This window comes from Haemaphysalis longicornis, unplaced genomic scaffold (genome assembly GCF_048455015.1).
Source record: "Haemaphysalis longicornis isolate Haplotype H1 unplaced genomic scaffold, Haemaphysalis longicornis Haplotype H1 scaffold_26, whole genome shotgun sequence".
Classification (NCBI taxonomy): domain Eukaryota; kingdom Metazoa; phylum Arthropoda; class Arachnida; order Ixodida; family Ixodidae; genus Haemaphysalis; species Haemaphysalis longicornis.
The window spans coordinates 3,738,352-3,752,888 of NW_027526319.1; the positions used below are offsets into that span (position 1 = coordinate 3,738,352).

A 14,537-nucleotide genomic window follows, 5' to 3' on the forward strand; every position below is an offset into this window, starting at 1 on the left:
CTGATCATCTTTACAAGGAAATTATTCCACCCAAAATTTGGATACACAGCTCCAGGAATGCACATTGATCCAAGCGTTTCCTCGTGTGTGCAGTGTGAGCTTACAATGCGATAAGGGTGATTTGAGAAATAGAATATTGCTGCGGCCCGCTTAAGATATAGGTCTTATTCATGGTTACTCACTTGTTTTAGTAGGTTCGCTCTGGTGTCGACATCTGGGACGTAGCACGAAGGACGTCTTTGTTTTTCCTGGGCTTCACATATTTTACCCCTTTGAGAAAAGGTGTAAATCTATGTAACAGGGGAAATATAATTTCTGCCGTCTCCACTAACCGCGCCATAGAAACTGAATGCTGCGAAGTAGAACGCACTTTATTACACAGATGTTTGAAATGCAAATAGACAGAACATTTAAAAACACAGTGTAATAAATACTGACAACGACAAAGCAGACGTTTTAAATTGTTTCCTTGTAAAAATGGCGGTTGCAAAAAGTAAAAAGTCATCTGTTTTATTGTTGACGCAAGGCCAAACTTGGTCTTTTATGGTTAGCCACACCTCTCGAAGCACCCTTTGTCCATATATATTTCAGGTGTGGCGTTACTGTCTGCCTTTAGATATCATCTGCATTTACCAGTTATCTTTTTAATAGCAGTATAGTGTCTTGGGGAACGTTTTGTTTGGCCCTTCCTCTGCTATTGTCTGGCTGTGCTGCAAGCCCTTTATGTTAAAAAGTAAAGAAAACGATTGATGGGTACTTAGGTATTAACACAGAGAACCACTGAACACAAGCTCCGGGCCGCTTTCCGTGTAGCTACTTGTGATCTTGTCTACAAACTTACCTCGTTATTAAAAAAACATACCACAATTATCCAAACAGCTTTTTGTGTATTTCGGCTAACTTTTCGTTATTATTTTTTAGTCATAGTTGGAAACAGTACTCTTGCCAAGGGCATAAAGAAAGACCATACATCTATTTAAAATCACCGGGATCTTAGCTAGCCACTATTTTTCAAGATAATAGCAGCAGCTTTATCGGCGATCATCATTGTAGGCGCATTTAAGTTGCCGGACACAATAGTAGGCATAACGGAAGCGTCGACGACTCGAAGAGCATCCAGGCCGCGAACCCTGCAACAACAACAACAAAAAAAACAAGGCAGCTTCGTACTTTCAGGTTATTTAGAATGAATGATTGTTCGAGTGGGTGCTTGGGATTTTGGTCGTTCGTAATATGGTAGAGTCAAAAGCGCAAAAGACAGAGACAAGAGACGAGAGAGGACACAGGAAAGGCGCTTTACTGTTCCCTCTACTCTCTCTTGACCCTGCCTCATGCGCTATGCCGTGTTGTTTCAATGGTTGTTCAGATAATTCTGCTGCACGGCTATCAGTTTGTATTAACAGAGAGGTACTGTATAGACGCTAATTATATTCTCTAAATAGAAACTGATTATTTTGCCTGATACCTCTACAAGACTGTTTCACAAATAGACAAAAAAAGAAAAATAGGAAAAAGAAAGAAGAAGGAGGGTTCTCGATAACAGATTGAATTGGCGTCTGCGTAAGGTCACAACAGTTTCTCAGCCGTAAGCGTAGCCATACCCAATTTGGGATTCAAAAGTTTCTTGCTTTGGAGCGTACCATTGAAATCAATAGATGCCGTGCTCATGTGCATACTAATGGCAAGAGGAGGGCTGCGTCGTTGTTGGCTGGAATTGGAATCCTTCGACGCGGGCTACTAGGCTGAACGAGGTTTAGCGACTTGCATATACATGTACAATAGCTACTTGTCTGGCAGAACTCAGTGCTTCATGTTTTTCTATCCTAACGAAGCAAGGAAATCATTGAGCTGCTTTTGCGGATTTCTGGACAGTGTTCTTCGGCTTAGCCGAAATTTCTAAGCTCCAGAATATTACGAACTAAATAGACTCAACTCACAAGGAATGCGCTGTGGAAACAGCGCGGAATTTCAACTGCTTCCGGTGGTCTACGAGTGGCTGGAAATTCGCTTTTTAAATCGCCAAATACATTTCCACACGAAAAATGCTATTCGCAACAGAAGATATGTCTACACTCGCACTCTTACACTCTCCAAAATGCAAAACAGCAATTTCCGTCGCTCCACTTAATAGGTCTGAACTTCCCTGAACAGTGAGGAAAACATCCTATGTAGCGGGTGGTTGAATGTAGCCTTCTCGCTGCACTCCCTCCTGACAGTACAGTAGTAATTTTCACTACTTCGCTCTACCTGTGACGTAAACAACGATGTCGGGCATGTCACACGCTTACTTATTATATTTAAATGTCTAGACCGGAGATCACACTAATTTCAGCTCAGTGTGGTGCGCCTGACGTTGTACTCGAAGGTTTTCGGGTACTTGGAGGAGTACAGAAACAAGCCGGTACTGTTAACGAGTGTTGTTTCAGTGGTCGTATAAAGCACTTGTCTTGTATTTTCTACGACGAACATCAGGCCAGAACTCTGTGTGACCACATTTTATGCACATAATTCATCGGCATTAGCTCGGCATTAACTACAATTAGCTTGTATAACACCCGCAGACCTCAACATTTTGCAACTGGCGCGCCAGCTCCTCGAAATGCTCCTAATACACACAAGAGTGAGGGCCGTCGTGTTCTGGATTCTGCTTGGGGACCCACAATGTATGGGCTCGATGCCTACGCTAAACAAATGTGTTTAATTATTCATATTCGTACCAACCAGGCCTTCACATACTTACAGAAAAGTTTCCAGGCTGGTGGATATTATAATGAGGCCATTTATGCCAAATCCAGGAATAAGGCATCATACATCGATCGTTAAGAGCTTCTTCACCAAAGTCAATGCATCGTCTTTTGGTTAGGCTTCCGGGCCTGTTTGCGCCCCAGAAGCCTAACTAGAAAACACTCATATTACGGCAGTATCACTAGTGGTATCTATTTTTTAGCATTCCAGACCTTCGTAAATATTTGGATTCTCACAATGAACATAAAATGCCCAAGGGAACACCAACAAATATTATTTCGCAGCAGAAACGAATTGCAAACAAAAGCAATCAAGGCACTTATTGCACAGTTCCGCAAGGTCACGAAGAAGGTGGGTGAAACACTGCCAAACAGCATGTATGCCCAAAAATGAACAGCATTTTGCAGCGGTGGATGAATGCAATACGAGCCTGCTAATTTGTCATTTCCTACTACAAGCTCTCTTGATACCCTGGACAATATTCAGATGAATTGATAGCACCATCATGTCAGCGTGTGTATGTCCACTTTTTGACTAATGATTCGCCCGGAATGCGGGATTAAACCCCCAAAAAATTGAGAACACCAATAATATTCTGCTGATGGAATGGTATTTCCTACCCGGGAAATCATCCGAGTATGGTTGCACCTATTTGTGTAGCCTTCTCTTGCATCCGGTGATATATTCTCTGCCAGATCAGACGGCCGTCAAGGCCTGAGTGTTGCTTCGCCTTTCACCACACATATGCTTTCAACGAACAACACCAAGAATGCGGGGGAATGTCGCGTAGAGCGCGTTGCTTACTTCAATGAAACCTTGGATGGACACAAACGCAGGATGGCGGGGCTCATACCGATGATGAGCGCCGTCGAGAGAACGTTGGTTTTGTCGGTTCGCATCGCGTGATAGTTCCCTAACCAGGCAGAAACTATTATCTGTACTTTTCAATTTTATCTTGCTCACTGAATAGCAGCAACTCCTATTGCCCCCTTGGTTTCGGAATGAAACAGACTTAGAGACATGATGCTACGTTCACGACAATGCTACCCACGTCGTTAAACCCATTTAAAACTAGGTCTAACTAGGTCAAACAGACTCCCACCTTAGATTATGGTCGAGAACGGCGCGCTCGTCCGAGCCCATGGGACATGTGCAGCAGGCGTGCCACGTCGTGTGTGCTAGGTGCCGCACCAAGCATTCCAAATAGGAATCACTCCATACAGGACTCCTGGCAGCGCACTCTCGAAGTGGGACATCCCACAACTCAACTCCCAAAGCTCTCATTGGACGGCTTTTGATAAGTTTAATTGCCAGCTTTGTGCCTATTGGAAAAATAAAACAAATATAAGATGGATATAATTCGTATTTTAGCTGGAAATAAAGTTAACATTGCTCATTTTGCACGCGAAGCATATGAAACGAACGTTTTCCTGAGGCGGAAAGGAGCAATAATCAGTTAAGGGTAGTTAGTACTATGTGGATGCGTATCACTTAATGCGTTCAAAGTTTGTTATAAAGGGTACTGAAATTTGCGCAGCCCTACTTCCCAACAACTAAGCTAGGAACAACGAAAGATATGCCTCTCTTTATCTCGTTAAAGTTGGATCCCGTAAAAGTCACATTAGGCCTGATGTTACATTTTAGGGAACTACGCTGAAATAAAAGGTGATGGCAGCCAACTACTATGGGTGGTTTCAAGTTTAAATCCAAGACACAATCTACGAAGGTAAAATTCAACTCATTGCTCAAGCCAGGTACAATCTACAAAGGCAAACTAAAACTCGTTGTTCAAGCTAGAGTGCGCAAAAAATAGGCGAAGGCATTTTGTTCCCGTGAAGCGAAAGCTGCTTCTTTGTACACTGATATCTTGCGCCATTAAATGACCTATTGTAGGCCCTTGAAAAGAAAAGTGTGCAGAATTCGACATATACACTGCAAGTATTAGTTTTTAATTATTCGTACAGCACCGCAAAATCGTCTTGATTCTCAAGCACCACCATGAAACAGAAAGGACATCCTCGGGCCATGGCGCTTTTTTACCACAGCTGTAATGTGGTAGATCGTCCTCCTTGCTTTTTTTGTGACGCGCTGGGGCCTCGAAGTGTGGAGAGGAAGAATTAGTTGACTCCTCTTTGGCTGCTGATTGGTTTTGTCGCATGCCCAGTCCGTGGTCCTTTGTCACAACACGACTTTCTCATTAACCGACCAGGACATGGCTCGTGTTTAAGCCACACTGTCGCCTGGTATCGCCTCTATATTCTGTATGCAGCAACTCCACCGCCTTCTTCGTTTCGTTTTTTGAGTCTTAAAGGGATTCAAAATTCTAAACATTTGGGATTCTATTCTTTGGGTTTATAAGGGCGCAGCGGTGGGGTAGAGGTAGAGCATCCGCCTCGCGCGCAGAAAGACCGGGGCTCGAATCCCGGTGCCGGACTATTCCAACCGGATTAAAAAAATCCACGTGTTGATGGAATTGCAAAATGAGGCCTGGGGTGTGGCCTGACGCTGGCGACCATTGCCGGTAACGTACTCCCTCACCAGAGCAGAATTGGCCAACCTGGTGTAGTAGTGATCGCAATCTCTTATGAATATGCCAATTAACCCACGGCACTCAGTCTGCAGTGGCTGCGAAGCAACTGACCACGGCGGCTGAGAGACCTGTGAACCAACAGAGGGGGCTAAGAATCCTCGGAACCGGACAGGTCGTAATTGCAATCTGAACCTGGCAACGTCTATGCGAGAACTTTATCTAGTTAGGCCAGTCTAGATGTGTTGTTCGAGGAGTTAAAGTGCAATAAATGGGATGTCATAGGTCTTAGTCAGGCTAGGAGGACAGGTGAAGCCTTTGTTGTGAAATAAGTGGATATCCTTCTCTCGTTCCCCACTATCATCATCGTTAACTGTGTTCGATTAAAGGCATCATCGGGAGGGGTCTTCGCGGCTCGTCCCTTTCTCCACATATTTTGGTGCCGTGAAGCCCGGGAGAAGGGACCTCCAGAGGTGAGCTACAGCGAGCATACTCCGCTTCTGTTCGACCGCATCCTCACCTCTGGAGATCGGGAATGAAGCCGCACAGGGAAGAAGCCGATTGGGAAAAGAGCGGGGCAGCCCAAGAAGAAGACTGAACGAACCCAGCTGCAAGAGATATCTGCCCGACACAGCACGAGATGTCCGTGAGCAGTGACACAACCGATGCGGAGACGACGCCGTCTTCTGCCTTCTGAGCCCGGTCACCAGCTATTACAAGCGACTTGACGCTGGACCGTACCATGGAGGCCCTTCTCGAAAGGCGGCGCATCGTCCGTCAAGACATCACGGCATTCATCGGCTACGTTGAAGACCTTCTCCCAATGACACGACCCTCAATGAGTGAGTTGAATGAGCTTGCTACCAAGTTAACGGTACTTCATGATGAACTACGCAAGATTAACCGAGAAGTGGAAGGTGCTGTAGACATTGATGATCTGGAGGCCGAGTTTGAAGACGCATTCAACTTTGACTACCTGGTTTGTGTGGCAAAAACGACCCTTGAACTTAAAACAATTGAAACAAAGAAAGCTCGAGAAAACCTAAGGATGTCTATCAAAGACCGAATTCAAGCAGAACATAGGAAACACCGAGAGAATCGGACCAGATATTTGGAAAGTGACGAATCATCAAATGCGAATCACACTCATGGAGCGCAAAACGATCAAGGCCGACAGGAAATGAAAGGGAGTTTTCCAGAGATAACGCGAATGGAAGCCAATTATGTTGTATTTTCTCCCGAAGAGACTGAATACAAAGAAGGGACCACTACCAATACATTCCTGGAACGAAAGGCAATGCTTCCTACCAGGACTGAACTATCGCAAACAAAAGAAACCATGACGAACTTTCACAGGGATGTCCTTATACCAGAGATGTCCCAAGAGAAGCCTTCTTGTGAAGGGGAGACAGTGCTTCCAGTGACCAATGGTGGAGACGCCGATTGCTCTGGCGAAGATAAAATGATAGAGTTGTCATGGCCCGAAGTACCTTGTTCTCCAATGATCAAACATAAGGCGCTGGGAAAGCAGCACATGCGAAAGAAAGAGATTGCAAAAAACAATTGGTCAATGACAGAGGTCCTGAAAAATAGTTGTGCTCATAATTTTCCAAAGTTGGAAAACAATCACTGTTGCCAGCTGACATTGAGAATACGAAGGAAGCATATTCACGTTCATGCAAGAAGACGCACAGTGAAGCACTGCTCAAAGCGCAGAACTGCAACAGCAGCGAACACTAGAAACCGAACCGTGCGCTCTGAAAAGACCCGCAACGAGAGTACGACTCACGTGCACCCGGCTGCTACAAGGAAAAATGTCTTGTGGAAACAGAAAGAAATACCTGCAACCCGGACAAGCAAAAGACTGCCTCAAGGGGCTGCAGTACCTTGGTTCACAGGTCTACAAAAGCCACGGCATTGTTTCCATCGATGGAGGTGGAAGCCGACATGTGTTGAACTCTTTTGACCCACTCGGACATGAAATTAGCTCTCCATGGACTGGACACTTTCTTCGCCACGAACCATACTCATTGTCGCGCGGGGGAGGATGTTGTGAAATAAGTGGATATCCTTCTCTCGTTCCCCACTATCATCATCGTTAACTGTGTTCGATTAAAGGCATCATCGGGAGGGGTCTTCGCGGCTCGTCCCTTTCTCCACAGCCTTTACGGTGCTGAAAAATTGACACGTCCTATGTTACCGTGGTCTAGATGACAGAAGATAACTGGGAGTGGCATTTCTAGTCAATAAAAGCATAGCTGGCAACATAGAAGTACGCTATAGCTATAACGAAAGGGCAGCAGGTTTTGTAATTAGGCTCAATAAGAGGTACAAGCTCAAGGTGGTACAGGGCTATGCCTCCACATCCAGTCACGACGACCAGGTAGTGGAACGCTTCTATGAAGATGTGAAATCGGCAATAGCTATAGTAAAAACACAGTATACCGCAGTTATGGGTGACTTCAATGCTAAAGTAGGCAAGAATGAGGCTGGTGACAAGACAGTTCGGAACTGTGGTCTGGGGTGTAGAAATAGCAGGGGGTACCTACTAGTCGAGTTCGCCGAACGGAATATTCTACGCATCATGAATACCTTCGTCTGCAAACGGGAGAGACTGAAGTGGACGTGGAGGAGCCCGAATGGGGAGCATAAAAATTAAATAGACTTCATATTATGCGATAACCCTGGCGTCGTACAGGATGTAAAAGTGCTCGGACAGGGTAAGGTGTAGTGCCCACCGTATGGTGAGATGTCGGATTAGACTAGATTTGAGGAGGGTCCGCAACAAGCCTGTATGAGAGAAGCCGATCAATGAGATAACAGTGAGACGTAAAGTTGAAGAATTCAGGATCGCACTGCAGAACCGATATTCAGCTCTTACCGAGGAAGCAGAGCTTACGATACAGGAAGCCAGAGACCATCTTACACGCATTATCACGGAACGTGCAATAACGTCGGGGGCACGATGGATAGACAGGATACTGGCAAACTTTCCAAGGAGGCGAAAGATCTAATTATAAAACAGCAAAGCATGATGATCTCCACCCCAGCGGACAGAATTAAACTCGCGGCGCTTTCGAAGTTAATCAATAAGCATAAGACAGCTGACATACGGAAGTATATTATGGACAGGATCGAATATGCTGTAAAGAACGGAGGCAGCCTGAAAGCAGTGAAGAGGCGTCTAGGTGTGGGGAGCAATTAGATGTATGCACTTAAAGACAAGGAAGGCAGTGCCATCACTAATACAGATAAAATAGTCAAAGTAGCCGAGGAGTTCTATGGAGATATGTACAGTAGTCGGATCATCCAGGAGGGAGTCACAATGAAACCTAAACATGAGCGTGGCCAGTGTTTAGCCAATAATTCCAAGCGCTACTCAGAAGCTTCGGTGGACATAGAAAAAAGAAGCACTCAGCATCTCCTGGTGTTTTTGGGATACCACCTTCCACTGCCGTGGCAATGTCCTCCGGATGCGACAGGTAGTTCGGATCGATCATGGGGTGGTCCAACGGGTTGTTGGACTTTATCTTTACGTATCCTCTTGACTTGGGACGATTTATTATTGGCCCTGAGAAAAAGCCATGGCGTCCACGATTGGGCAGATAGTATTGCATGTAAACCTGTGAGAAGAATAATAGACCATTTTAGCACCTTCGCATTCCGGTGTGACGAAGAGAACGTGATCTTCAAGTACCACTGCTCTGATCAAATGTAATACATTACCGCTTCCGAGGCACAATATATTACTTCTTATACGCCTCATTGTCATACCCTTTGTAGGATTAATGTATCATTTCAGCTTGGAAAATTTTCATGTGGCCTTAAAAAAGCTAAAATAACTATGTTTAAAAGTCGCTTTCAAATGAAGTTTGATTCACTGACACAGCTTCACCCTTTCGGGGGAGACTTCCCGCGTAGACCTTAAGTTGACGAGTATGATACTCTTGATAGGCCTTATGCAAAAGTGTTGCTCTCTGTCCGAGCCAAAGAGAACCCACCTTTTGATGCCATGTTAAAGCGTAGCACCAGCCCTGATACGTTGCGTGTTTTCGTGTCGCGCTGGCTTGCTGCTCGCCTCGTGTTGGTTGCGCATGCTGGCTATTGAATGTTGTCTGGACATTACTGTGTTTTCCCGGTTCCCGTAAGGCCTCGCAGATATATTTGTCGCGTCCGAAACCCAATCACAGTGGCACGTCAAACGGAGTTATATGCTTCCCACCTAGCAGAAGAAATTATGTTTGGTGAAGTTCTGTGAGCAAACTCGCGCTGTCCTGTCGTTAAAAAAGGTGTTCTCTTTTCACGGCAATCAGCCATGCTATGCATGCCTGTTCACCATCGGAATGCACTGCAATGAGATTTGCCAAAATAAGATGACCTGATGATTGTTATAATGGGGAAAACTACTGCTCTTAACATAACTTTTTTTGCTGAAAATTTGTGCTAGCTTCTAATCGCAAATACGGTATAATAGGTCAATCCATTGAAGTCTGTGCTGAGGATTATTTCATAAAAAAAAACGTAGTGTGATGGCGGTCACCACACAACAACATTGTGAAAAAGTTAGCCATTCCCTTCCCTGCCTCCTCTCCTCATGCGCTACTTCCTTGAACCCCACGCTGTAAACGGTGTTGAAAGTTTATTTATTTGGCTAATCTTTGAACTAAAACATCCAAACTTACCTGCATTTATATGCACCCAAACTGCACCATATCTTTATGTTCTCACTTTCGCTGTATTTTTGCAGATATTTTTTTAGGCTTGGAGCATTTCCTGCCCTCTTGTTGTATAATTGCGCCAGATAATCGTCATACATGGCAAGAAAAAGCACAGATCAAGCAATGATTGGGTTTCGGCACAGAGTTCATTCACGCGACTGCTCGACTTCAATGCGCATGCAGTCTGGTCCGAACATGGAGTGCTTACATCGTGTGCAAAACTTTCTCTGGGAAATTTTTTTTTCATCAAGGGCGCGCAAAAGACTCATTCTTGCAAACAGTTTATTAAGAACATCGTGCCATGAATTGCAGCACATAAGTGTACCTTGAGCTCACAAAGCATGCTGTCAACACAGTTGTTGAAGCCTCTCCGCTCAAACTTCAGTGACATCCTGCCTTCCGAAGGAGGAAATTTCAAACACCGAACGAGCAAAGACAGACGCTAACCCGACAGCATTAAACACGTACATAAAAGTTACTATTTGCTTAAATCCTCATAGAGCTTCGATCTTGTTCAAGCCGATTACCGCAGGATCGCCGCTGTGGTCGCGCGATATTACGGGCAGATTCCAGGCAAGCAGGCACTTCCTTGGTAACACCTTTTGTATCACACTGATTTAATGTCGGCTTGTCGTTGTTACATAAACGAAACATTCGCAGCGCACGGGACACGCCTACGCGAGAAAGCGCAACCTCCGCGGTCGCTCTTAAACAGTAAAGTATAAACAACAGTACTTTGACTTCTGCAGTTCTTTCATTTCTCCCTTTAACATCCTTGTTCCACCTTTTTGTACAGCATGGCACACAATAGAATGCGGGTACCCCGGACGACAGCACATGCCAGATCCCTCAACACTGAAGCAATGGAAGTGTTTGGGCTTGTTAGTTCATACTTTACACAAAAAACAGCGCTCAAGACGGGTAGTCGGCGCTGTGTGTGTGTGGCCACATTCTTTGTGTCCCGTCTTCAGTGGTGTTTTGTGTATGCTGCTCAACACTCTCTTAGGTAGCTGCTCCGCTTTCCGGTATACCCTTGAACATGGCGGCCGCACTCGCATTGGCCGCGAGGGTGCAGCACATTTCGCATAAGGCCTATAGTTCAGTTTTTTACCCACCTGCGTCAAAAGTACATACACAGGGCAACTTATTTGTCCGTAACACAGCCTTCGATCTTTCAGTCTTGTCATGCCTCGCCCTCGCCGTATTTCAAACATATTACTGCGCCGCCCCAACGCCTAAGCCCACAGCTTTTGTCTACAGCGTTTTTTTTTTGTAAAAAGTTTGTTCCGGCAGTTTTCAGATATAGCAAGCTAAAGTTGCATTCCCTATTAAAGACAAGTGCTTGGCGCACAGTACATGAGATCCCAAATCAATCTAAAAATTACACTTAAGAATAGTTCCGAGTTTGCGTCTTTTCAATGTGGTAAATAATTTGAAAAAGCAACACAATAATCCTCAGCATACGAGAATCCCCAGTTCACATGCTTAATTTGAATGACGTATGAGATTGGCTTTAATAGCTAAACTGAGGAAGAAAAGCTTCAGGTTTAAGTTCTCACATCGGGCCGCAGACCCATGTTCTTTTCGTAGAACTCTGTAAATATCGTGGATGGGGATAGAGACTGCAAAGCAATCTCCACGTCGGGAAACTCGAGCGACGCGTTGACAAGGGGCGTGCTAAGAAATGCGAGTGCTTCGACAGATCCCGGAATGGACAGCGGGCCTGTAGAAAGAGAGAAAAGACGGTGTTATTTGCAGGATGCTTTTGAACCATCTCTGTTTATTGGCTATTGTAACTTATCTTAAAAAAAATGCTTGAAACCGAGTATGAGACAGGGCTTCGTATCTTTGAGAAATCGCACTGTTTATTTTTTACAGTGGGCCAGCTATGAATAGCGCCCAGTAGACTAAGAATATTGTGTGCGCATATTACAGCCTAATATTCTGTTCTTTTGCCGTTTGCTGCTTCCTGCGTCTGGAGTTCTGGAGTCAGGAGTGCCCGCCGTCTTAACAAGAACTTGTGTTCATCTTGGCTACAGTTACATGCTTTCTACGAGAGCTGTGAAGTACTCGTGCTAGTGTATCTCAGGAGAGACAGCGCTGTACCCTCCCCATCCACAACATTTTCCTGTTTTGACAAGGTTCAAGAAAGAGGCAAAGCAAGTGTGAGCACTTCTCTTTACGTTTTGCTTTATTTTAAGAGCAGCCGTGGTTTTTCACGCATTCTAAAAAGCCGTTTGTACGATGGAGAAGCCAGCACACTTAGTTGGCGCCAGGCTTAACCGACGGGCGGAACTTTAATCGTAAACATAAGTATACCTACGTGCTTTGAACGTGTAAGCCTAGCGCTTATCAAACACGCCTTAAAAATCTCCGCAGGTGTTCCTCAGCACAACACCCCTGAAAGACTAATAATCGTGACCATATTGTGCAAATTTGGCCAATGACGGGGCCCGCTATGTGATTAGAGCAAAAATAGTATCTGCGCTGTAAAAAACAGCGCAGATGCACGCTTTGCGCTATTGTCACAGTCCAGATAATATTTTTTGCTCCAATCGCATGCTGGGCATCGTCATTCGCCAAAGTTTCACATTTGGTCACGAAGATTAGTCGTTCTGGAGCGTTGTACTGAGAGCTGCCTGGGGAGATCGTCAAGAATGAAGACTTCTTTACTGCTATATGTGCCGTCTTTGCAGCTTTTTTTCGCTTTCGGTTCTTCGACTTTTGACGCAAATTACTCCGACAGCCAGACATGCCGTAATTCATATGACAGCGTCCCCGAGGTCCCGGTTATTCTCCGCACGCACCCGTTCTACGCACGTACCACCCCAACGCCGCCTGTATACACATTGCCTAACGCGTGAGCGAAAAATGGTCTAACAGCCACTCTCATATTGCTCTCTCCTACCCTTTCCCGCTCCGCAGCCGGCCTGCCTGCTTTTATGTCCGCCAGCAAGCGCCGCTTTTCGGAAACTATGTAAAATAGTTGACAGTTTGTCTAGCGTTATCTAGGCAGTGCTCTACGACTTCTTGTTCTTCGCCGTGCCTGTCGGTCTAGGATAGAGTTTCTTGGTAAGTATGAAGTAAGAAACTCATTGCAGTCTAGGTCTGTCGCTGATAAAACCACCTGCACCAAGGCGGACGCAAAATCACTTGTGCTGCCGCAGGATGATGCCGGCTTTACGCGCTTACCTACGTGGATCTACAGGCCCCGAAATTTTCGGGGAGAGGCATTCCCCTTTCTGTGGTGTCAGCATTTCCGCCTTGTTTTGTGCACACTGTTCGCTCTACGTATAGATATATAATATGCAAAAACAAAAAAAAGGAAAACTATATAAGGAAATGAAATCACATTATGTTGGCGCGCAGGCTCTTTTGCTTTTTCGGTAGTTTTTTTTTTTCGCCGGCGTATGCACCCCGAAACAGATGTTTAGCTACGCCACCTCTCCTGTTTCTTATTAGAAGTGCTATTACTACTTTTACCCCTATTGTGGAAGCAAACAGAATCATTGCACAGCAAACGGTCTCAAGCTGCAAGAATACGAAGTCCTTCGAGAAGCCACCAGGAAGCAAAAGATCGACGCATTCATGTTACTTGTCCTAGGTTGGTGTTTAGGCACTGTGCTTTTAGTAATAAGGTTCTGCATAGCCCAGTAAGTCATTTATGTGTGTTTAATTAGCAGCAATACCACCCCGGATTCAGGTTTTGTAAGCCATCGGGTCTCAATAATGCGCGCGTATCGATCGAGGGACATTGCTCGTTCTGCCTTGACTGTTATAAAAGCTAAACACGTACGCGCAGTAAAAGTAAATTTTGACAAAATAAAATACAAACCTAGAAACTTCGTAACACTAAAACAGGCATTCAAAATAAGAAAAAGTAAGCAAATACAAAACAGTCATGCAAAACTGCCTTTTCATGCTATTAGTCGAACTCCGGATTTTTCTCACACATCAGTCTCAGTTCTGTGCACCGCTGTCTACTTCAAGTCCCGTTCGTCTGTAGTTATAATTCGGTTCCTACCACTAATCAAGCTCAACCTCCGCCAGGAATGTTTCGAAAAATGCCGCAGGTATGAAGCGAGCGACACGCACTGTTGTACGCGTTCCTATAAAACAGGAACGAAAGCTCGTTCCTCGTTCCTTCCCAATTTTGAAACGAATTCCCGTTACAAGTTCTTTTATTGCGTAAGGAACGCGTTCCAGTTCCACTTCGAAAATTGGAACCGGTCATTACACTAACGTTACAATTACGTTTTAAATGCGGAGCATTTCTTAGGCTCGCCAACTCCTCCGTCCATAGGCGTCCGCAGCTCATGACGTCACGTCGAGGCGCAGGTGCGCGCCTCACCCCCGTACCCTACTCGCTCCCAAAAACAGCTGCGGCGGTGCGGCAGGAGGGCGTCTTAGCGCGCATGCGCCGTAGCTGCCGCGTGCGCCTCGTCACTCTCAACAACAGCTGCGGTGGTGCGGGGGGAACGCGTCTGCGCGCGCATGCGCAGTAGTTACCCCGTGCGCTCTGTCGCGCTCAGCAGCAACAGCGGCAG

General features: G+C 45.4%; 1 protein-coding gene across 1 annotated transcript in view; it reads right to left on the reverse strand.

Annotated features, from left to right (window-relative positions):
• Positions 1 to 506: 506 nt before the first annotated feature.
• The window catches only part of LOC144172832 (alcohol dehydrogenase [acceptor]-like), a 57,942-nt gene continuing 43,911 nt past the window's right edge, over positions 507 to 14,537 (reverse strand). Inside the window, exons 8-11 of the mRNA XM_077701456.1 lie at positions 11,550 to 11,713; positions 8,718 to 8,895; positions 3,848 to 4,067; positions 507 to 1,130 (exon numbers count right to left, since the gene is read on the reverse strand). Of these exons, the coding sequence (XP_077557582.1) occupies positions 998 to 1,130; positions 3,848 to 4,067; positions 8,718 to 8,895; positions 11,550 to 11,713 (695 nt within the window). The 3' untranslated portion in view covers positions 507 to 997. The remainder of the gene's footprint in view (positions 1,131 to 3,847; positions 4,068 to 8,717; positions 8,896 to 11,549; positions 11,714 to 14,537) is intronic.